This window comes from Electrophorus electricus, chromosome 13, assembly GCF_041902795.1.
Source record: "Electrophorus electricus isolate QZ-2024a chromosome 13, ASM4190279v1, whole genome shotgun sequence".
Classification (NCBI taxonomy): domain Eukaryota; kingdom Metazoa; phylum Chordata; class Actinopteri; order Gymnotiformes; family Gymnotidae; genus Electrophorus; species Electrophorus electricus.
In genome coordinates, this window is record NC_137509.1 from 14,336,463 (window position 1) to 14,352,849 (window position 16,387).

Sequence of the window (16,387 nt, forward strand, 5' to 3'; positions counted from 1 at the left end):
AACTTAATTTACAAGACTATAGGCCTATAACACTGTAATATATTGAATTACATATATTACACTTCTCAATGTATGTATGAGACAAGCATGAGACTTATTCTTACAGTGAAAATACTTAATCAGTTTTTTTACCTTCAGAGCAAAATAAAAGTTCTGGCTACTCATATGCACAATGGAATCATTGTAGTTGTTTTCAGAAATGTAAGCGAGCAGCACATATGACATTTGCAGTAAGAAGTGTACTGACTAGTGTGTTGGATCCTTGAACAAAACATTCAGTATTTTCTGATGATATAAAGGAAGATGATAAAGACCAAATTCATTCTTTATCTTATTACTGCAGTTGGGAAATGCATGAATAATGAACAGTTTTACTATTAAGTGAATGCTAGTCCAAAGGCTTCTATATGAATCTTTTTTCAAATCTGTGGACTATGACATTTAGAGTGGGTTTCAGTGCCGTAGCCTGATAGGCTGTTGCGCCGGGAGTTGCGCCGCTGGGGAGGGGCTCTGTCACGGTATGGCCCCTCCTCCCAAATGTCTCCTTGTGTTTGTTTGTGTGTGTGTGTGTGTTCATCCGTGTGGCCACACCCCTATGTGTTTCACACCTGCTCCCTGTTTTGTTGTTTGTGTGTGTGTATATAAGTCCTTTCTGTAAGCGTGAACGTTGTTAGTGTTTGATCCCATAATAGTCTTATCACTATGTTGTCTTCGTTATATGTATTACAACTCCTCTTTGCATCCTGCCAAGCCTCCATCATTCTAGAGTGTGACAAGCATTTCAGCCTCACTTTAAAGTAATGACTAGGAAAACATTATGTTTGTGTAACATTGAGCGGTAAGGAGGCAGACGCATGTGCGGAGAGGAGCAAGATTTATTATGGCCAAATCCAAAATCAGAGTCGTTAAAGCAGTCCAGGGTCATAGAGCTGACAAAGAGAGTACGTGGATACATGACTAACAAACAAAAACACATGAAGGCAAACAAGAAAGCAGGCTGTAACTAAGGCTAGGAAAACACTCGGGACTAAACAAGAGAGGCTAACAAAAAAGAAAGCTTTGGAACACAGATTCAAGAAACAACCACAACAAAACACATTCACAAATTCAGTTGAGAAGCAAACCACTGGGATCCAGACAGGGTTTAAATACATGAACTTAATACTAAAAATGATGGACAGGTGTGGAAATTTAAATGAGGGAACGAATTTATGGCAAATAACGAAACTAGGGCATAGAGCTAAAAAACACAAGACAGCGAAAACACGGAACACAGAACTGATCAGGACAGTTTGAAAATGCAAGAAACTGTGCAGGAACTCATTTCAGGAACTCATTTTCCACACGAAGGGCCCACACACTTTTGATGTTTTTACGTCTGCGTTAGAGGAAATACATTCAGAGTACCATGTCAGGGAAAAGATTACCAGGACAACTAATGACAGTAGTTCAAAGTTCTTGAAGGAATTTTGCATGTATGGAGAAAAAAAAGAAGAATTCACTGATGAACAGGATGGAAATGTCTCCATTCTTGATGATGAGTCAGAAGATGAAAGTAATTTAGAAGTGAAATACCAAGATGTCTTCTATTTTGAATGACACTGGCCTCAAATACCAGCTTCCAAGGCAACAAAAGTGTGCATGCAATCTGCTGAATATCTACAGTTGACGGCAATACTGCAGAAGTTGTCAGTGAGACGTATAAGAGGCTGACTCTGTCTGTCTCTGCAAAATGAGGAAAGGAACTGTGCACCATGGAATAAAACAAGCAGGTCAGCAATGGCTTTTGAAACAGTTAAACGTCAATGAAAATTACATTTCCTTTGCCCCAATCACACAAGATGGAACTCCCTATTTCCTTGCTGTAGAAAGGGTTGTGCATGTCGATAGGGAGCAAGGCGAAAAGGAAATCTGCAATGTATGAATAGATTTAAAGATAAAGATGTAAGTTTCTATAATGTGCTTGATTTTTTCCAAATGTGCTTAAATGTTTAAATTGTAATTGAGTTGCTAATTGTTGATATACAATTGATATTACCACCATTTTTTGTTTTGCAGGCTGCAGCCAGCAGAATTGGGATTTTTGGATGAGTACATTGCTGTAATAAAACATTTTTTCATGGCCCTTGACATCCTCCTAAGAAGAATCCTTTGTACATGTGGGTTTCATGCTGCCAACTCATTCTCAACTGCAGGGAATGTTGAAGAGCCTTGACTCATCCTGAAAAGTCTGTAGGCTCCTGCTTATAGCCCTACAGACAGGAATTCTGAAGAAGTTCAGCTAGGTCATAAAAGATACTGATTGCTGTAGCTATACTTCTAATAGAATTCAGAACATCTTGGGCCACAGAGGAAGTCTTATTGAAAGCTGGTATTGTATCTTTATTAAAGAAATTCAGAAGGCTGGTGTGCATTAATAAATAGCAAAAAAAGTGAACAGTAGAACAATTGTACAAATGGAAAACTGAATAGTTCTCTTATGTGCATGCTTTTCTAGTCTTTACAATAGTAATACGTCAAAGATTTTTGTTACTCAAACGCTGTAAGCTTTCTAATAGAGAGAGCTCCAAAATAGTGTCCTGCTAGCCTATACAATAATTGAGTAAAATTATTTGAAAATGATATCTTGGCACAGGGCTTGACTACATCCGGAACCACCTTGAGATGAACTTGGATAATGATGAGGTTCTTGCAAACAATAGCCACTCTGATAAAAATTTCTTTGCATCTATGAAGTTTGGGAATTTACTTGTAAACAGAAGAGCTGTAGTGGTACCTTTCATGTTCACCCATAGAGGTATAAACATTTTGCATTCCTTTCCTCAAATCAAGAAATTGTTGCTCAAATTCTGCAGCTTGTGAGAGACTGTTAATAATGCTGTACTCCTATTGACTGCAAAATGATCAAGAATTCACACCAAACATCTTGAAAGCCAACTGCTTTTAAAACTTCACATGTGCTGGATGATATATGTAAGAATGCAAATTTGCTAACAATGACACACTTCAGTAAACTTGTTTAAGCTATGACTGAAAGATAAGTAAAAGAGTTCAGAATTATTAAATAGGCATATGACATTTGATTCTAAAGCTGTTTTGTAAAAGAAAGTGACTGCAGAAAATGTTTTGTTCTCCTTGCATTTAAAATACAAAGCATAAATCCAAGTGTAAGTTCAAACCTACTATGTAGTGTTTTTTGTGGATCTCATATGTGTAGCTGTTACATTTATGTTGTTTCTTAAAGATTTAATTTGATGTGGTGTTTGTATGTGATGCAGCACTGCTGCCTAAATAAGGCTTTTGCAAGTAGAACTCCCTACTTGAGTGGTCTTTTTACTAGATACTTTCTTACTTTTACTGAAGCAATAATTTAAAGGACTACTTTTACTTCTACTTGAGTAATTTTATTTTAAAGTAAAAGTACTTTTACTTGATTATAGTTTTTGGTTACTCTACCCACCTCTGGTTATAGTCAAATTCTTACACTAGGAAAAGTAGATCAACTGAAAAAAACCCAAATTATTAATTATTAAAATTAACATTCCAAGGCCCTGAGGATTAACCCTCAAAACACCCCCATTTAGTCCCCACTGTTACAGGATCTTAATACAGGATCTTGTTTTGGGATAGAGGCAGCAATAGAAGCAGCCAATTGCTTATGTGCCTCACTAAATGCTGAAATGCAACATTGATATGGCAATATGGCAACAATTATTACTAAAATAAGCAAAAACAAATGAGTGCTCATGTTTCTAAAATGGACAAAAGGCATCAATGAATCACAATAGCATAAAACCTCTTTTCCTGAGCACATTACAAAAAAAGGTTTGCCCTCTAGTGACCAGTCATGTCCTCACTCTGACCTACAGTGTCAGTCATCGAATTACATCCTTGCACACTGTAGGTAGTTGACAGTAACCTTGCATATTTCTTTGACAATATTCAGCCAGGACATGTGGTTACTGTACTCTTCTAACATCTAGGTGTTTGCCACTGTATTTTTAACATAAATGTGTTAAATGAGTTAAATGTGAATTATTTGTATAACTTTTAGGCAACACACTGACTTACCATTTTGATTTTGATAGATCACACTGTATAGCTTTGAACGTAAGTGGATTGTTTTCATTCTGGCCTCTAATTGCTTTATGTTTTTTTCATTTGGTTAAGTAATATTTACCATTATCTTTACTGTTTGTACTTCACACCTTTAACAAAATAAACAATTGTATAAATTATGCAATATTTGTTTTAAGTGACATCTTTATCTGTGTTAGGTACAACAGGGATTAGGAATTATTTAAGTATTAAGTATTTCCTTCAGCGGTCACAATAAGAAAACACAGTCCAGTAACAATGTACAGGTAAAGGTAAAAACAACATGCATGTAACAATAGAGTGAAACACACTCTATTGAAGAAAAATTGAAGCTGAAAAAATGCTGATCATTGGATTCATTTTTCTCATTTTCTCAATTAGTAAGTAAATATATGTCTTTTAATTATTTTTGAATACGTATGACACACCATAGTTACCTAATTTGTTTTATACTTCTTTCCAGATCATGGCAGAACCCAAAAGGTCCTTAATCAAGACAGCACTCTGCTGTATGTTAATGAAGGGGACAATATCACAGTTACTTGCCTTTATCAAAGTGATATTGATATGCATTTCTCATGGTACAAGCATAAATTTAGTCAGAAGCCTGAACTCATTGCAACTATCTACAAATATGACACGAAGGCCACATTCTATGATGGATTCAAGAATAATGCTCGTTTTACCTTGGTGATCGGAAAGGATAGAAATCATTTGGTGATAACAGAGTTAGAGGTCTCAGACTCTGCTACTTATTACTGTGGAAATGCTCAATCCAACATAGTGGAATTTGGGAAAGCAACAAAATTGACTGTAAAAGGTCATTTCTGTTTGTTAGCTATATTTACATACTTTCATTTAATATATTTTTTGGCTTAAAGTAATTTTTTTGTATCACTGCTTTCACATGAAATTATGGCATTGTTTTAGCTTCACAGTCCCATAGCCTGTCTGTTCTCCAGCAGCCTGTGTTGGAGCCAGTCCATCCAGGAAACTCTGTGACTCTGCAGTGTACAGTCCTCACTGAGAACTATGCAGGAGGACACAGTGTCTACTGGTTCAGACATGACTCAGGAGAATCTCTTCCAGGAATTATTCACACTCATGGAGACATCAGTGATAAGTGTAAGAATAGCTCTAAGGCCAGATCTCCTACACAGAGTTGTGTGTATGAGCTCCCAGTGGAGAATCTCAGACTCTCTGATGCTGGAGCTTACTATTGTGCTGTGGCTATCTGTGGAGAGATTATTTTTGGAAATGGAACTAAACTGGATATCAAAGGTAAATTCATTCATTTAACATATTACTGAGTCCACCTCATAAAAGTGTGTTTGCTTTTGAAATTTGGTCTATATTGCTTTATAAATTCTCCTTTTTATGTTGGAAAGTATTTTGGATTTTTTAAATTTCTATTTTTTACTATTATACCAGAGAATTGTACATCTTGGAATTCAACGATACTTGCTTTGGCAACATCAAACATAATTTGTGTGTCTGTGATTGTTATACTTGGAAGACTGTTATGCAAGCACTGGCTACAAAGTAAGACAAACTTCAAATTGCATAATTTTCAAAAGGACTTTTAGTAAAACATTTTTTTATTTTTATTTTTTTTTTACTGGCATACTAAACTTGCTCATTAGAAACATATAAATTGTCTTCTTTTCATAAGGTGCTGCTCACATTTCTCAGCTGAATCAGGTAAAAATGTTTGTGTGTGTTTTACATTTTTATTTATTTCACAAGATAGGGTTTCCAAGGTGACAGAGATACTAGGGAAGAGCCAATCATGACACTGACTGATTCAGTCTGCCATGCCATATCTTCTCTTTTCTCTGATAGCCATAACACTTGGCTCACAACTACAATAATGTATAATAATCTATTACTTCTCTCCCATACATAGTCACTACTGATGTTAGCACTACCACATATTGGCACTTTATGTATATAGTATATTGTTGTCTTGTACATGATATGCCTATTGTGTATTGTATGTATATTGCCTGTATTGCCTGAGAGTTAACAACAGTCATAACCACATTTCTTGTGTGTGTCAGCATACTTGGCCAATAAACTCAATTCTAATTCTGAATCGAAAACTGTGAACAGTTATCAAATAGATATTCTTTAAATTGTTCTTATTTTATATTGCTTTGTAGTAATTTTATTTACTTGATATTTTATTGTGTATTATACATACTAACAACTGTGTGTGCTATGGCATTGATTTTAAAATACTGCAAAAATATTTCCCGTTGTATATACACATCAAAAAGCAAATAAACCAACACAGTAGTGTAACCTTATGTTTGACTACAAGTAAAGCATTTATTTATACATGTAGTAGCCTATAAAACAAAAACATGAGAAATGTATTTGAGCAATTAAGAAAAAAAATTGTAATGATCCTTTTCTCATAGTGACATCTGTCCACTTGACAGAGCAGTACGAACAGGTTTTCAACCCAGTTAAAGCAGTTCTATGTCCCACCGTCTGATGCCCATGACTTTACCCCCTGTTTTGACCATGCTGCACTCTAGTGAATCTACTGCATGAAAGATGCTAATGTGAGAAAAATGAAAAACACTGCAGTGAAGTGAAATGCTTGTTTCAACTCCTGCTGGCTGGTTTGTGGGAATGTCACTAAAAACACAAGCAAGTTTCTGTCAGGACCATCTCATACCAATTAACAACTTTACCTGGTCAACTCTCCTCCATCTTGTCACAACACTGGTTTCAACTTATGGGTTGATGTTATATGACAAAATGCACCAGATGGTGCTGGTGCTGGTATTCTTAGAAATGAATGAGAGGTGAAGCAGAAATTGTCTCGCTTCAATGCAATACAAATGTGCCATGTGTGTGCATTATTCCCTGCCTAAAACGTCTGAACAAGCATGTATTAACACTTAATGCATTATGAAATTGTCAGGCAATGAAACCACCTTAATTGACAATAAATTATCTAAAAGTATATTATTATATATTTCATTTTAAGTTTGGCTCATCAATTATTTTGGCATATAAACATGACAATGAAATAACTAAACTGAGAATTAAATATCAGAGTAATTATTTTGGCATGATTTTTTGTTTTTCTAAAATAAATGAACAGCACATGGATACATTTAAATACAGCTAGAACCCTGTATTTATTAACTGGACATTTTATTAGACTCATGTTGTAGATGTTTGTTGGTATTTTTTTTTGTTAGCCATTCCCTAGTCATGAGTACTCAGTGTAATGAAGATAAGACTACAAATTATTCCCCTGATGAAACTTTGACCTGGTCAAAGTGGGGCCCTCTCTTACCCCCGGGCCACAGACCAGACCCAGGACCCGATAGTGCTTTGAGGTTGAGCAACAAAGCCATAAACAGCCTAGCTGTCAAGATCGCCTGGTGTCCTGACCCTTAATCCCCTGTCCTTTGATGTTATAAACTCATGTATGAGAAGAAGAAAAGCTTCCTAGCCTAGTTATACTTAAATAAACTGTGACCATAAATTCCATCAGACTCACTCAAATCCCTACCAGGGCAAATATATTTTCTCATCCCACAGATTCACAATGTAACAACTTGCCATTTACTCTGATATGATGTCAAATGATAATCAACGAGTCATATATAGTTATTTTAACATAATCTCCAAATCATGACATTTGCTCCTCTTATTTTATATGTATCTATTGTCACATTCTGTTCATTACTTGTTCCTTATTAATTTGCAGTACTCATCCAGTTTACTTCATCTGTATGTTTCGTAACCTCATGCATATTGTAAACAAATTGTTACTCACTCCTAGTTGCATTTACCACAAATCTTATATGAACCAATTAGACAATATATTACAGTTAGTAGTTTGTAACTTCTGGAAAATAGGAAATTATCAAATTGCTCTACACCGCTCAGGGTTTGTTTATAAACTTCATTCTAAAATGAAGAGGCAAAAATGGGCAGGAATATGTGATTTTGTTAATTTTTCTTTCTTTCTTTATTTTCTTTATAGTTGATTCATGTTGGATCCTATGTATTCCTGTATCTCTTAAATTACTTTTCCTCAATTTTGAACACAAAGGCTGTAATGTTGAGCGGTAAGGAGGTAGACACGTGTGGAGAAGAGCGAGTTTTATTATGGGCAAATCCTTTGTACAGTCCAGGCTCATTGAACCAACGCAGAATCTGAGAATACATCTTAAACAAACAAACAAAAGCACATGCGAAACAAGTTAAAATAAAGAAGCTAGGAGTCACAAACAAGGCAAGGACTACAAACAGAGGCTTTGACTCACAATGACCAGCCAAACCACAGGCAAAAAAGGCCAGGTATACATACGCAGTGTAATTGTTAGATACTGGAGCCTTTCGGTCTTCAGGCAACCAACGCAAGGTCTCTGCCTATCAGACATGACATGGAGGCTTGACCGCGAGCTGGTTGCCCGAGGTCATCTGCTCCCTGTTCTTGTCTACTTTACCACTCTCATTCTTTTTCTCTCTCTCCCTGACTCTCTTTAAGCACAGGAGTGGCTCATGGTGGGCACGGGAACAGCTCGTGGCTCATTCTTACAAAGAACATCTAATCTTTACTAACCTTGTCTCTTTCCTTTCTACGTAGACGCTTAGAACTTGCTTCACATTTCCCTGTCATCCTGTAGATTTAGATAGTAGATATAGGACACATATATACTGTGTGCTTTCCTCAATAAAGTGGCTCTCTTGATTTACTACCTTGGTGTCAGTGTCTCTTGACTTCCCCGGATCTGACTACAGAGGACGGAGGGCAGAGGGTAACTTTGAGGAGATCGAACCTGAAGGGCTGGTCATGAGGACTTAACAAGACACAGGTGCTACAAATGAAGCGTGGAGAAAATGAAACACAGAAGCAGAATAATTACACTAGACAGAGAAACCAAGACAATAAGAAAGATAGAAGGGGCCAACCGTGACAAAGACTATTACATTTGCTTGAACTAGGCATCCTAAAATGATAAGTATTTATTTTAAAACAGTACTGTACAAAAGAAACTGCATAAACACATAAGAATTACAAATTACAACTAACTGCTTAAAAGCTAGGTGCTGTACCACATGTATAGCTGTTTTGGAGCTAAAAAATTAGACACATTTCCCACATTGCTAGTACTACTAACAACAAAAGTAATAATAATTGGTATTAAGTTTTATTGTTATTATTTCAGCAATAGGAACTTTACAATAACTGAAATCCAATCATTTACATAAATTATACAACCATACATTAATTTCGTAAAAGAATATTGTAAGGAAATCCTTACATGGTTTTCTACTGATGTGTCTTTACCTGTGCGTATACAGACTGATCACTGTTGAACTTTGCTGTGGTTCTTCGGGCAAAGGGAGAATGAGCAAAGCTCAGAGCTGCATAGTTCAAGGTGCCTGGGTCCTCAGTCTGTAAGTAATCACAAACCAACATGTAGCACAATGAGAAAATGCTTGAGCATTTTAAACATATGTAACATTTTAGCACATGTAACCTAATCTACTAAAGTTATTACATAATAAAATAATCATCTGGTTTACTTGAACTCTTTGAGCTTCAGAAGAATTTTAAACAAATGATAATTAGATCAATTAAACCAATGTGAAATATGGAAGGTACATTCACCTACAATAAGAAATGAACAATTACGTCTCAAAAATAAAATGCACCTTTATGATGACTGGTGTGTAATCTTCTGCATAATAATAGAACCACAAGCAGGCATATGATGTTTGATGCTGCTAAAATAAAAATAGTTGGGTCCATAGTACCTTTGTCTGAAATAACCAAATAAGAAAACTTATAGTTAAATCAAAACAATAAATGTGATTCAGAATTAAATAAATAAAACATGCACTGAACATTCACTGTTTATAAAAGGTCATAGCAAAACAACTTTTATTGTTTTAATCCAACACAAATGGTAATGAATGGCTGCCTGTCAGACTAATATTTTATTTGAAATCTAAAAATTTTTTTTTTAGCATTAAAAAAAAAGATATACATTTTTTCCTCTTATGCTGAGTTTGTTTCATTTAGTTTTTATCTGCAAAGTTTAATTTAGTTCCATTGCCAAAGATTATCTCTCCACATTCAGCCACAGCACAGTAGTAAGTTCCAGCATCAGAGAGACTGAGGTTCTTCTTGGGAAGCATGTACACACACCTCTGTATATAAGAGCCAGCCTCAGAGCTCTTTTTACACTGACCACTCCTGTCTCCATGAGTGTAAATGATTCCTGGATGAGGTTCTCCTGAGCCATGTCTGAACCAGTAGACACTGTGCTCTCCTGCACACCTCTTTATGAGTACTGTGCACTTCAAAGTTGCATTATTGCCTGTTATGACAGGATTTAAAACAGGATGTTGGAGAACATCATACTGACTGGCAGGTGCATCTAAAGAGAAAGTTATTTTATGCTTATTGAGGGAGACAGTCTGATTTGTACAGTAAATTATTTCATGGCAAATTATGAAATGTATTTAGTATTTTAACAGACCAGCACTTACCTTTGAGCTTTAAAACTGTGCAATCCTTCAATCCAATATGTGAATAAAATGAAACAGCACAGTAGTGTGTTGCAGAGTCAGATGATTCTGCATTGGAGATACTCAGAGTAAAGTTGTTTCCTTTTCTTACAGCATTATGGCGTCCAGTCTTGTTAAAATGTTTGTAATACAAAACTGGTTCAGAGTGATATGCAGAGGCAATGAGAAGAGGCTTGTCTCCTGGAGTGTGTCCGAACCATGCAGTTGTTGAAGCAAGACTGGATAAAAATGAACAAGTCAGATGAATATCTTCACCAGACTTAACAAACTTCAGCCCATCTATCTGAATATTTACCTCCTTTGAGGTATTGCCTGAAAAAAAAAGTGAAAAGTGAAACAACATTGATATAAAAAAATGGAAAGGTTTATGGATTAGTACAGCAAATATTATAGTTGCTGCAATGTACTGTAAATGAATGTACAAAATAAACCTATTTAGTTATACACTAAATATTATACACTACCTAAAGTTGTTAAAAAGAAAGAAATTATATAAAATCGAATCATCAACAAACTCCTCAAGTATTGTATCCCCTGGGGTAAAAAAAATAAATAAATAAAATCAGTTACACTATTTGTTATAAAATCAGTTACACATGTTTGTTTTGTAAATGTTTCATACCCCGAGATAGGATGAACTTCTATCACATGAAAAATGTGGGTAGGTCAGGATTTTCCCCAAACTCATCTAGCCTAGAGTGTGGTTTTTCACCTGACCCTTCAGAGTACTTTATTCCCTATTGTTATTTTGTTGCAATATAAGATAGCACTGTATAAATAAAATCCTCTCTTATAAGAATAAAAAACACTTCTGTAAGAGAAAAACAAACTCCTAGACTAAACATCTTTCTGTTAAATAGTATGTGAAGCATTATGTACTTGCTGTCCTGGGGGGGGGATGCTCCTGTCCTCATTTCCACCTGTTAGACAATCAATTTCAACATGTTCTTTATGTTCTTTATCTGTCAATAACATGTTGATACATTTATCTTTGCACCCTTCCCTACACCACTTCCCTTTTCTCCTCACACACACACACACACACACACACACACACACACACACACACACACACACACACACAGTCAGCAATCCCCCCTCACTAGAGGTCCACCTCTCTGGCATACTAGTATGGTCTCCATGGTTACTATCTCACCTGTTTTTACTTAATGCCATCAGTCAGTTTGTTTAAACTCACTATACTCTAAACCAATTGCTCAGTGTGAACTATTGCCTCCACAAGTATACATTACATTCCTGTTGCATATTATTTTGCCTTCTCTGTGTTTTGATCTCTGCCCTCTGCCTAGCCCTTTTTTGTATCTCTGCTGGTTTTTGATCTGTGCCTTGCCTGGTTTGACCCTGTGTATATCTTTTTGAAATATCCATTTGTTTTGCCTCTATTATTAAATGTTGCATATGTATTCCACTCAGTCTTTGAGACTCACTCATTATGTGGAGACACTTACTGTGTATATTTTCTGTCTATCCTCAGTAAGCTTCTTGCCCAACACTTGACACCTGTGTCTTGATTCGGAGTCAGTGTTCACTGCAAATCTATGTGATTGCAGAATGATAAGATCATTAGGTATCCCTAATTGCCCTCTGTAATGACACCCTGTACCCTGTACCATGTACCTTGTCCCTGAACCTGGACCACAGTCATGCTAAAACCTTTCCCATTGTAAGACTAGTGCAAGGGTCAAGATGACCATAGGTATCTTCAAGGTCAGGTTCCTCATCTTGTGTGGGCTCAGGGTCACCTCAGTTTCTTCATCCTGAAACAATGATTATTGGTCAGGCAAGATCTATGGACATTTAGATCAGTACAACTGCAGGAGGCTCAGTCACTGCCACAACATCGATCACCGTATGTTCAGACACTTAGTAGAGGGACCATTCCATAGTTTGTGCTGAACTTACCTTGAACATAGGCACAGGATTTGTTGGCTCTAAAGGGCTTCAATTATAGGCAGGCCACTGTTCACTGCCTGTGAAAGGTGGTGGCAGCCCCCTTCCTGTTTTGGGGGCCTCAGCCTTCTACCTGTTAGCTATAGAGCCAGAATCAACTATACGCCATGGCAAATTAGGTTACAATTAAGGACATTAAGTAGTTAATACCACTCATACTACTTTGAATTATGTAATGAAATGAGGCCATGTGTTTGATTCCACTTGGATTACATCTAAATCATATAAAGAAAAATCAGCATGTGTAAAATTTAGACAAATATTACAACCAATATATTAAATATTTTGGCCTATCCTTCTGTTAAATATTGAATTATTAGGATGTTACAAAATGTTTTGAAAATGTAATTATAGCATGTGCCATGCTAAAGGAACAGTCCTTTACAAATGCTGTTGTATTGCTTTTGAGTTGAAATATACACTACCAGTCAAAGGTTTGGATACACCTACTCTTTGTTTATTTTTACTATTTCCACATTAAAAAAACATGGACTATAACAGACCAATAAGATAACACATATGTGATTATGCTGCAATAAATGAATAATGACTTTCTTATATCTTAGATTCTTCAAAGTAACAATCATATACTTTGCTCACTCTTGGTGTTCTCTTACGAGCTTCATGAAGCAGACACCTATGATGCTTTCCAATCAGTCTTGAAAACATTCTCACATATACAGAGCACTTGTAGGGTGAAGAACTAAAGTTCTGAAAGAAAACTATTTGCTGAGGGTGTATCTAAAATTGTGTGTTAGTGTGTGTTTTGAAAATGAATTCATATAACACCTTTCCCAAATTGTATTTATATTAGAAACAAATGTAAGTGTAATCCATTAGATTAAAATGGCTCTATTACTATTAAAACATTTATTGTGTCAGGTGTGTCCAAACATTTGATTGGTACTGTATGCCCATAGTCTGCATATGCTCTATTCTTTTTCTTATCTTTAAAGGGGATGGTGAATCCTCTTATTGATGCTCCATTGAGGACAACTTTTTTTAATAGTTAACAGAGATGCACTTTTGTTAGGATCAACCAACTAAGTATTGACTGATCTTGTTACCAAAATACTGATCAGCTGGGCAGAAACCAAAAACTCTGTATATGACATGCTGAAATAAGTCAACTTGGAGTTCAAGGTTAAATTTAAAGTTTGCTAAACAAGCTTTGTGAAATACCCCATATTCATACTCACTTGTTCATAATCTGCACAAACAATCATGATTATTTCCACTTCCCTAAAATACATTTTGACATTTTCTTCATTCACATCTGTTATGAATCCTGTTTTCAGCCCATCATAGATCATAGATTTCTGAATGCTCAGAATAGTTTACTGATAAATGCACTTTCCTGTGAACTCTGTTCTATGTTTGCATGAAAACAATAACCGCAATCTAGATGATGTTGATTTGGTGCAGTATATAGGCTACTGTGGATTCTGACCACATCACAGATAAACTTTAACAGCCAGAAAGACTTGAGAGGAAGGGAAACTGTTTGAACCTGTTAATACCTATAGTGTTCAACTTTCATCTCAACTTTTGATTTATGTACAACTAAGACCTCTTCAATGACACCTTGCTATGCATTATACACAATCATCTTAATTTTATTACAAATACATTTTAACACAGTACAAAGCTTCATGTTAATAAAATGTCCTTGTGTCACAGTACATACGAGTAAAAAATCAATTAGCAGAAAATGAACACTAATGATATAAAATATCAAAGTTAACATTTAAATGCTTGGTTTTGTCCAGCAGGTCTTCACTGAATGCTTCAGGTGATAATTTATCACTGATGTTCTCAGTTCCAACACAATGCAAATATTTGAAGTCCTGTTTTAGTTATATTCTATATTGCCTTCTCTGTTCATGTTCGCTAGTTTTTTTTTCTGTTTGCTTCTCTGTTGTACTTTCTCTCTGTGTTTTCGTCTGTGCTGCTTTCCCTGTTAGTATTCGCTTGTCTGATTCCGCTCTCTTTCCTCGTCAGGTGTTCTCCCATCGCTTCTGTTTAGGTTTTTCTTCCCCTTTTCATATATGCTAGTGTTGTCTGGTTTTCCTTTTGAGTTCTGATTACCTGTGTCATTTGTCTTGGTTATTGTTTTTCTTACATTGCCCAGTTCTGTATACTCCCCGCTAGTCCTAGTTTCATTCCTCATCGTTTTTCTCCGTTAGTTTTTCCTAAGTGTTTTTGTCCTTTCTGCCTAGTTCTCGCCCTCAATATGTTAGCTGTCTGTTCTTTGTTCTGTTCTGTGTTGTTAGTCTATTTCTGTTTTTAAACATATTATTTATTTATTCTATTCGATCAGTCCCATTCCTTATGGCATCCTCAGTTAGTTCCATTCTTTATCACATTCAAGGCACCAGCATTTTGCAAGTGTGTTTGCTCATCACCTCCCACACGTTACAGAATGACCAACCTACTAAGAACACAGTGAGTGTGCACCTCTCCGGTCAGTGGTCACTTTGCTGTGAAGAAAAGTTCTCTCAGCAAGACCACACCGGGCAGATTAACTCCCCTGGCACTGTGGGGACAAGGAGTTCTCGATGTAACTCCAAGAAGTCCGCAAAGGATAAGCAAACATGAGACATGAAGGTAGTCGAAACTCCCGGTAAGTGCTCACACCTTACGGCTCACAAAGCAAGCATCAGGGATGCACAGCTTGTAGGGCAGGACCTAGAAGGACTAGGAAAGGTGCTTACTGCAGAAGTCCAGTTTCTGTTCCTGGTGTGAAAGGCGCCGCCTGTCCTAATCTGGTTTCTGGTCCTGGCATAGTGAATGCCTCCGCCCATCCTGGTCCTGTTCCTGGCATAGTGAAAGCGGCTGCCCAGCCAGGTCCCAGTGTAGAGACAACACCCAGCCACTTCCGGGTCTCCCGAAACCACCTCTGGACCGTGGCAAAGAATGCCCCAGCAAGTCTTTGCACCCCAACCTTAAGGGTCAGGCCCCACTGGGCATGCTTGTGAATGCTCAGGCCCTGTCCTGTAATCCTTTGGTGCCCACTGCCCACGGCATTTCTGTGACTGCATGCAATGGACATCCAGCGTCTCCTTTGTCTGTGAGGTTGGCTCTTCTGGGACTGACCCAGCATTGACATCAAAGACTTACATACCTGCTGCAAAGCCAGACCCAATGTCTGCTGTTTCAGTTGCCCCAGCTCCTGTTTTGCCTGCTCCTTTTCCTGCTGTTGTCCTTGTTCCTGTCCAAGTGTCTATACCTGTTTGTGTGAATATGGTAAAACCCGTTACCCTGCCTTGTTGCATTAGTGTTCCCTTACCCGTTCCAGTACCTGTACCCATGCTTGTTGTGTATTTTGTTCCTGTGCCTGTATCAGTTGTAGTTAGTATAATGTCTTTACTTCTGCCCCTGTACCCTCTACCCCTCATCGTGTCCCGTGTTCAGCTCCTGCTTCTGACTGGTCTGTTCCTTTGTCTCGTCTGGGTTCTGTTCCTGCTCCTGGTTTCTTCTCTGGCTCCAGGAGTGTAAATTATTCCTGCATGAGATTCTCCATGTCTAAACCAGTAGACACTGTGAGTACTGTGCACTTCAAAGTTGCATGACAGAATTTAATATAGGATGCTGGTAAACAGCATAGGGCCTGACTGGTGCATCTACAGAGGGAAAGTCTGTTATTTTCTTTTATGTACCAAATCATTGTTATGCTCTCAGTAATTATATCAGGTTATTATTGCAATGTCAAGTTCATGACAAGTTATTATTATGATCGCAATATAAA

At 36.9% G+C, this 16,387-nt stretch overlaps 1 protein-coding gene across 1 annotated transcript; it reads left to right on the forward strand.

The window, feature by feature from the left end:
- The first annotated feature begins 4,665 nt into the window (after positions 1 to 4,665).
- On the forward strand, positions 4,666 to 6,598 carry LOC113569245 (uncharacterized). Its single transcript, XM_081695067.1, has 4 exons — positions 4,666 to 4,918; positions 5,029 to 5,379; positions 5,524 to 5,640; positions 6,543 to 6,598. The coding sequence occupies exons 1-4, from the start codon at positions 4,666 to 4,668 to the stop codon at positions 6,596 to 6,598; spliced, it is 777 nt and encodes a 258-aa protein (XP_081551193.1).
- The last annotated feature ends 9,789 nt before the right edge of the window (positions 6,599 to 16,387 follow it).

Bases quoted from the DNA above. Each gene is read 5' to 3' on its own strand.
- LOC113569245 (XM_081695067.1), top strand. From the start codon at position 4,666: ATGCATTTCTCATGGTACAAGCATAAATTTAGTCAGAAGCCTGAACTC. The intron at 4,919-5,028 runs GTCATTTCTGTT...GCATTGTTTTAG, and splicing joins AACAAAATTGACTGTAAAAG to CTTCACAGTCCCATAGCCTG. The intron at 5,641-6,542 runs GTAAGACAAACT...TCCACTTGACAG, and splicing joins ATGCAAGCACTGGCTACAAA to AGCAGTACGAACAGGTTTTC.